The 8,547-nt window shown below is 45.1% G+C and overlaps 1 protein-coding gene across 3 annotated transcripts in view; it reads right to left on the bottom strand.

Moving 5' to 3' along the window:
• The window catches only part of TAOK1 (TAO kinase 1), a 34,780-nt gene extending 27,297 nt beyond the window's left edge, over positions 1 to 7,483 (bottom strand). For 2 of the 3 annotated variants that reach the window (XM_010148928.1, XM_010148929.1), the window contains exons 1-2: positions 7,257 to 7,388; positions 2,559 to 2,630 (exon numbers count right to left, since the gene is read on the bottom strand). In XM_010148928.1, coding sequence (XP_010147230.1) covers positions 2,559 to 2,630; positions 7,257 to 7,388 — 204 coding nt within the window. Of the gene's footprint in view, positions 1 to 2,558; positions 2,631 to 7,256 lie in introns of all 3 variants that reach the window. The other variant, XM_010148927.1, reaches the window with a different exon arrangement.
• Between the last annotated feature and the right edge of the window lie 1,064 nt (positions 7,484 to 8,547).

Here is an 8,547-nt window from a genome sequence, read left to right as displayed (position 1 = left end):
TCTCTCACTTCATTCTTGCAGACATAAAGACCTATCCCCACCAGTAACTATATCCCACTGGCTGAGGCTCCATTTATCAGCCGCCCAATACGCGATTACATTCTGGATAATGTTTCTCCATTACTAGTTCAGTCTTTCCAAGGACCGATTTAAAGTGAGTTACCTACTAGATAAGAGAATAGTTCTGCAGGAGTAAAAGAATAAACTGATAAAACAAAATCCAGGTTTATAGCAAGAGGAGCTCGGCCAGAGCAAATTTAAAGCACAGGAGAGGCCAAAATGTCGTGTTCCAATGTGTGCCTAGAGACTGCCATCACTCCCCTCGGAGGAAATCACCGTTTGCGGCACATCCACACCTCGTGCAAGGAAGGAGAAAGCTTGTCAGTGCATCTGCAACTCCAGAACCACTGGAAAAGATTTCCCACAACAAATGCAGTAGCTGAAACTGGCTGAGAATGGAGATGTCAGCACGACAGCGCTGACAATGAAGGTGTTTTAGGAAAGATTATCAGTTTGGAAGTTAATTAGAAGTACAGAAACCTCACCTGACACCAAAAGGTTTGAAAGCTGTTTCCCAGGTCCTGGGAATATATATATATATATATACACACACACACACACCCCCTCAGGTATATATGTATGTGGCTAGGATTCACGGATGGACAGAGGTCCCACATACCCAAATGCTTTGGGAAACATGTACAAACCCCAAATCCTCCCCAGTAAAAATGTTAGGGTTGGAGAAACAAATGAAACCAGGAACTGTGGTAGCCACGACCAAGGCAGCTTATTGACCAAGCATTTCTCAGCACCAGAGACTTCATGAGAAGGACAGTAGTGCAGCAGTAAGATAAACCTTCACTGACACCCTCGTCCCAGTACAAGAACGACTGTGTGGCCTTTTACCTCTAGGCTCAAGGGGTGTGAGGTACTAAGCTATAAAAGCCAAGCCAGAACGTGGCACGCTAACCTGCTACAGGGGGAAGAGAGAGGTGATAGATTAGCCAAGACACACTCATGATTTCCTGCAAGCTCCAGGATCACATTAAGAGCACAGTATGACATATTCCAAAGCTCTTTAAGCTTATTTTTAGAATAAAATATGTTCTTATTTCAGAGGATAATTGTGCCCACCAATGATCAAATCTTATTATGAAACCAAAGTAAATATCAGCGATACCAGGATGCGCTCAAAGCCATTTTCTTTACATAGGCTAGATCATAACTCTAGCAAACTTCTGAACAAAACAAATAAACAGAGAACTAAAACAGAAGGTGTTTTAATCCTGGTCTTACTGCTTTCTTCAAAATAAAGAAACATACGTGCTGAAGACAAACAAAAGCTATTTCTGAAGCATGCACAGTTTGTTTCATTCATGTGAATAGAGTATTTATAGCTCACAGTAATTAAACAGTAGGACAAGTAGTAAGTACAAATTATTCTTTCATCAGTACACAGTTAAACAAGTCACCGTGGCGACAAAATAGAAACACGCTTAGCGAATGGAACTGCGAAGCTAGAATTTGGGGCTGCCGGAGGGACACTACCACCTCTGCCTCCTACACACCCAGCAAGGAAGGAATAGCTTGGCTCCGTGGAGCGCGGATGTTCAACACACCAAAGGCAGGCACAGAATGAGCTGTCGGTCAAACCCATCGGAGCAAGACTGCTCCTGAGAGTGGGATACAGAGAGTGGAGGGAGGGAACCATAAATGCCTCGAACGAGATGGTTACAATAAATACTTGTGCTGAGGAACCAGGCCCCCGTTTGATGGATGTCGATTAGCAGGAATAACACCGACTCAGCTCTTCGCATCACGCTGGGCTTTTCAAGAATCTGTACCAGCACTTAAATATTTCAAGTATAAAATCAATGATGGCTGTTGAGCATCCTAAGGAAAACACATGCATCTGGGGTGGCCACAAAAACACTTAACGTTTAAATCTCGGAAGCCTACTTTTACAGGCCTCCCTGCAAAGCCTGCCTTAATCCCTAGCTCTGGCAGCTCTTCCGTAATTATGTGCTGTTAACATTTTCACACTCACTCATTCGCTGATGTTTGCCTTTTGTTTTAGCTCCTCATCCCCACAGCCATTCCAGGGAAGGATGCATTCTGCCATGCCACTTTGTACAAGCAAGATTCCCCCTTGATCTTTCACTCCCGCATCCGTTGCTATTATTCCTTTGTCCAGCGAGCAACGTGGTTATTTTAGGAGGTATTTAAAATGGAATGTTTGAGGGCAACAAGACATAATAATATCCAAAACCATTATTTTTAATTTTGGGGGGTTTTATTGCTTTCTACATGTTTATATGGTCTCATACAGAAGCCCTTTGTGTCTGGAAGCATTGAGTCCTACCTGCCTTTTCCAGGAGCAGATTAGGCAGGAATAGACTGTGAACACTACACTAATTTGTTTTGTTTACACAGCACACTCGTTCACCTTTACTGTTGCAGGAAAGGTCTCTCTTGCCGTAGCCCAGGCTAATTAAAATCATCCCACAGAAAAAGCATTTGCAGTGGTCAAGAATTAGTATGCCACATGTTCTACGTACCTCATTGGACTGCTTCCCACTGTAGGACATCTTCTTGATGGCCACCACTTCATTGGTGCGCACATCACGTGCCTGTAACAGGAAAATAAGATGCATCAGTTTCTTCAGACCATGAGTTCCCATGAGATGTAAACTAAAAACATACACAGCTCAATGAGTAGATGAAAGATCTTTAGCCATTATTTAATTTTTACAGAGTTAAGGTATCTTCCAATGGATGGGACTGGTACACCTATTAGAAATTTACTTCCAAAGATAAAGATGACCTCTGGCCTGTGAGACAAGGTATGACAATCTTCGCCGCTCAGCATTCCGCAAGTGTCCATGGGCGTTGAACACTGTCACTTCTGAACTAAAAATCACTGCTTAGAAAAGCAGCTCTGATTCAAGCAGAATGGATTTTCCCTAAATCAACTTCTCTCCCAGCCCAGGTCCATTCCAGTCAAAACAGAAGGAAGGTTCAGCCCCCTTGTTCCATTCCAAACATAAGCAAAGATGTCCCAGGATATGCAAGAGATACCTGCTCCAGACACCGGTGGCTTTCTCCCCAGCACTCCTGAAATTACCTGCTGTGTCCTAAAGGAAGGCAGATTGTGCAGATGGCAGCGACCTAAGTGACCCATTCCAGACTCCCACCCAGACTTCCACTTTCTCAGTCCAATAATATTCTTATTTACACAGCACAATTAATGTACATGGTTTTTCACACATCAAACAGGCTGCCTAACATCAGACAGCAACAATCCCAGAGAAGACCAGTCCAGAAGTTGTTTCATTTAGCACCAAAGCAATGGCTCAGTCACCCTGGCAGGAGAAGGAGTGTTGCTCCACCTTGCAGGAAGGATGGCTCCAGGTGAGACCCCAGCCTCTCCTCTGTTAAGGATTTCAGCAGCAGGCAGGTGGAGGAAAAGACCTCCGAGCCTCTCTGATAAGCATAATCAGCTTGGATCTGAAGCCAAATGATACAGATGGAAGTAACGTGCACCACAGCATTCGCTGATGACCGATGACAGCCCCGATTTTTAATACACTTGGACTACCAAGCACAGCCCAGAGATGATACAGATGGAAGTAACGTGCACTCGCAGCGTGCATTCGCTGATGACAGCCCCGATTTTTAATACATTTGGACTACCAAGCACAGCCCAGAAGAACATGGATCAACGAAGTACTGGGACGCTGCCTTCTGTAAAAAGGTTTTTCGGTCACGTTTTAGTTCTGCCGTTCAGTAAAAAGAGATTCCCAGAATTCCCTGACAGTCTTCATTTCAACCAGTTATGATGCGCTCGAATCACTGCTATTTTTAGTTTTCTTTCCGTGTGAGAGGATCCTTCCTACAGTCTCGCTGGTATTACAGAACCTCTAAGGTGGGGGGACACAACTACTTTTGAGGTAAAAAAGGAATTCTGACTCCTAGATTTTTACTAAGCAGAGACAAATCTCCGACACATTCCAATTAGGGAAGAACTGCAATAGAACAGGCAAGCAAAATACTAGAGTAGAGCAGAAGGAACCCAGCTCTAACAAAAGAGAGTGGGTTATTCTCCTGCTCCATCTGCAGTGCTCCAGTGTAGTAGGTTTCCCGTGTCAAGGGAAAGCTATTATTACCCTGCGGAGCAGGGAGTAGGGTAAGGATAATACCAACATGATTCAGAGGTGCCAGACTCGCAATTTCTAAGAAACTAAACCCATGAGTTGAACCAGCAAAATTCGTGTCAGTTATGAAAGATAAAAAAGAAACTTTCTGCCATCGCGAGATGTAACAGAAACAAAGAGGTAAGAGTGAATGCTCTTAGGCAGTTATCATGTAAGATAAATATATCTTAAATAAATATAAGATAAATATATCTTAGATTCACAAAGTGGACGAGGTTGGAAGGGACGTCTAGAGATCATCTAGTCCAACTGCCCTGCCAGAGCAGGATACCCTAGAGCAGATCACACAGGAACAAGTCCAGGGGCTTTGGAAAGTCTCCAGGGAAGGAGACTCCACCCCCTCTCTGGGCAGCCTGTTCCATGCTCTGTCACCCTCACAGGGAAGAAGGGTTTCCTCACGGTCAGGTTGAACCTTCTGTTTCCAGTTTATGGCCATTGCCCCTCGTCCTGTCACTGGGCACCGCTGAGAAGAGCCTGGCCCCACCCTCCTGACACCCCCCCTTCAGATATTGATAAGCATTGATAAGATCCCCCTCAGCCTCCTCTGCTCCAGCTGCACAGCCCCAGCTCTCCCAGCCTTTCCTCATGTGGAAGGTGCTCCAGGCCCTTCATCATCATCGTGGCCCTGCACTGGACCCTCTCCAGCATCACCCCTTCTCAGGATCACTGCTAAAAGGGAAGAAAAGTACAACTAACCATGAAAGACTAAACTGCACTTAAAAAAGGCAGGGGAGATTACAGGACTGTATGGATTTTTCTACTTGTTAATTACTCCCACATCTATTTATCATCGGTTTTGGTCCAGGCTGGATGCCATGGAAGCAGACTGGGGCAGGGGGGGTGTAGGGGGGAGCTAGGTATTGGAAAACGCAAGCAAGCAACCCCGGATTGCGTCTGCCTAACAGCCACAGCGGGGCTGAGAGAAGGAACCATGGCAGCTGACACCCCATCAACGTTACAGTCACAGAGACTCATTTGCTTCTGAGTTTCCTTGTGATTTGAATAATTGAAAAAAGCCGGTTCCCAGGTGAAAGCCGTGAAGACCTTACAAGGCCAGCAAACTGAAACAATCCAAATGAACAAGGCTGGTTTTACGGCAGATGCGCACATACCCCACTGTCTTCCGAAAACTCCACACAAGTGACCAACATCTGGCGACCAGAGGAACTTCGGCAGCGAAAGGAGCAACGCATGAGCAAAGAAGAGGTGGAGTACGTCATCGGCAGTTAACTGCAGCAGTTATTAACTACAGTCCAATATTACACTGATTGGAGGAAGTTTAATTGTTTGCATTAGCAGAATCAAAATCTTGTTAAAGAAACTCAAGGGAAGTTTTTTTCTCCTGGCTTTACAGAGGAAGAAAGGACTCAAGACACAAACTCCCCTACCCTGGTTCTTTAAGCTTAATCAATTTACATTAAGATTCTCACTCGGTGTTGTTTTTCTCATCTTTTGGCTTGGGGTACGGACTACATTACAGTCCAAATTCAAGATCTTAAACATGCTACTAGTAAAAAGATGTAACACAATACAAGGTAACAATTGTATATATGTAATATATGTAATACAATACAATATAGCACAAAACTTACTGGTTAAAACTTCCTAACACAGAAATACCAACAGTGTTACCTTCTCTGTCCAAAACTCTCTCACTTGATAAAAATAAAGTCCCCAGAATGGGTTGGAGTGGGGCAAAGCACTTAACGTTTGTTGTTTTACAAGTGCCAAATTAGACATACTTTCTGTCAAAGAAGCACAATCCAAACACCGTCAAGTAATCGCACTCTTTAGTGAATAAATACCAACCTCTAATGAATTGGTGGTCTAAAATGGTGGGGAAAAAGGAGAGAACTAATGGCCTAGAAATTAATGACCTCTTGCTTTTGTTTTCTTTGCAGAAGGAGCTGGGAATGGGCCATCAGTCCTCACCACAACTACAAATGGCTCTAGCGTACACTGGTTTTCCATACCATGTCTCCGGAAGATACAGCACTACTGAAAAACTTCAGTAGTATCCCCGCACAGCAGGAAGACAGATTTGTCAGATCCCTCATTTGTATCCCCTCTTCAACCACAGCAAGTAAATGAGATGAAGTAAAGGCCGCAGGTGAGTGCTGTTCCGTTAGAAAACACTTCCTCCCCCAGATCTGTTCCCAGACAGTGGCGGCTCATAGTTTTAAGCAGGGAACAAAATTAAGAAGCTTTTCCTAATTAGTTCATCTGTGCTGCATTAAATTTGTGCTGGAAGGTTCCCAACATGGTCTGCTGCAATTATTAACAATGAATAGGCATCTCATAAAATACTGACACAAATGGCTTTCTGAAGGAAAATTGGCAGGTTTGGCCACGCCTCCTATAATTATAAATGTGAAAAGGTTTTCCGAGGAAAATGTTTTTTTAATGAAGGCCTTACAGTATGCCCCCTGGTTAACATTCAGCAACCTGCAAGTGAAGTTACCGTGAGGCATCCCACCCCCGGTCGAGCTACATAAGCAGTTTGGGAGAAACTCTGCTGTCCAGACATTCGTGTCAAGTAAGTTTTATGGAGGTGAATACTGGGATTCTTGCCTGCAGTAAGGAAGGATGTGACAGGACAAATGACAACAAAAGCACCAACATTCAGGTGTCAAACACAAAGAATGGCTTCAAGGGAGCCTGGGGGCATGCACAAAGGGAGAGAGAACTCAATTTCTCTCAAGGTACAAGACATAAGGAGAGTGAGAGAGCTGCATTGCCAGTCTGAATTGATGGAGCACAAGTCCACGTTTTAATTTGCAGCTAAATCCCTTCTCGCAGCATAACGATGCACTTAAAAGCACCAGGGAAGGGCCACAATTCCAGTTTTTCTCTTCAGATTGTATGCAAACATCTTACATATCCCATGAGTCTGTGAATTGACTGAGACTGTGCAGACACACAAGGAAACATCTCTGCCCCAAACAGCGCACGGAAGGATTCACAGGAGGTTTTTTTCCTCCATACGTTCAAAAAAGCCACTAAAAAACACATGTAAAATTCCCAAGTCATGGAGCTACTTACAAAGTAAACTGCTCCGAAGCTTCCATGGCCAATCTCTCGGAGATCTGTGAAGAGCTTTTCTGGATCTTCTTTGAAGAAGAGCTCTGCAATCTCTGGGTCCTTCAGGCTGCCCGCTCGGCTGGTTGATGGCATCCTGCTGGGCAGTTAGCCGACCGACTATCTGGGTTTAAAGTGCTGCCTCAACCCTTGGTTCATCTGTATGAATGAAGCCTCTTCAGCATGGATTACTGCAAGAAAAAGATTGCGATCCTTCAATGATTATCCTCTTCTCAAAGAGCCAGAAACAAAGCTACAACAGAGCGGTTTCCACTTCTACGCAAGTGAGCATCCCCGTTGCGTGAAGCAACGCAACCGATCTGCTGGGATAAAGTCACAGTCCCGCTGTGACAGCGATGGAGCGCCTCTACAGAATGCAAACCGCAATCTAAACACAAAATGACACACCTTCCTTGCTCCAGCATCTGCTCAAGCAGCTGCAGAGCGGCCAGCAGAATCTCTCTGACCTACAGCCATCACCAGGTTGTCACTAGTGAGCACACATCACCTCGACACCCTCCTTCGGACAACTTCCACGTGCTACGCCTTCAAGTAGTGGTGGGACTCTGAAGTGGATGACGCAATCGCACGTGTATATAACTCATGGTACTTGCAAGACAAGATACAGGGTACAAGTACAATGTGTACAAACCACCGCTGCCATTTACTAGCCTGTATTTACATTTTTTAAAAATTCAGCTCAGTATTTTTATTTCCGCAATTGTACCCCAGTGAAGAAGCGGCCAGTGATCAATTTTCACTCATTTCAGCATGCCCGTGGAGACCTCTCCCAAGCTTCTCCTTCCACAACTAAGCCAGTCATGGTCTTTCTGGTTTTTTTCTCTTATAGAATCATAAAATGAATCGACGAATCATGGAATGGCTGCGGTTGGAAGGGACCTTAAAGCCCATCTAGTTCCAACCCCCCTGCCATGGGCAGGGACACCCCCCACCAGACCAGGTTGCTCCAAGCCTCATCCAGCCTGGTCTTGGACACTTCCAGGGATGGGGCATCCACAGCTTCTCTGGGCAACCTGTCTCAGTGCTCCCCACCCTCTGCGGGCAGAATTCCTTCCTGATGCCCAGTCTCACTCTCCCTCTTTCCATTTAAACCCCTTACCCCTTGTCCTGTCACTCCCTGCCTTTGGAAGAAGTCCCCCCCAGCTTTCTTGGAGCCACCTCAGGCACTGGAAGGTGCTATAAGGTCTCCCTGGAGCATTCTCCAGGCTGAACATCCCCAATTCTCTCAGCCTCA

The sequence above is a fragment of the Eurypyga helias genome, unplaced genomic scaffold (assembly GCF_000690775.1).
Source record: "Eurypyga helias isolate BGI_N326 unplaced genomic scaffold, ASM69077v1 scaffold12693, whole genome shotgun sequence".
Taxonomy (NCBI): Eukaryota; Metazoa; Chordata; class Aves; order Eurypygiformes; family Eurypygidae; genus Eurypyga; species Eurypyga helias.
This window is presented reverse-complemented; position numbering and strand designations above follow the sequence as displayed.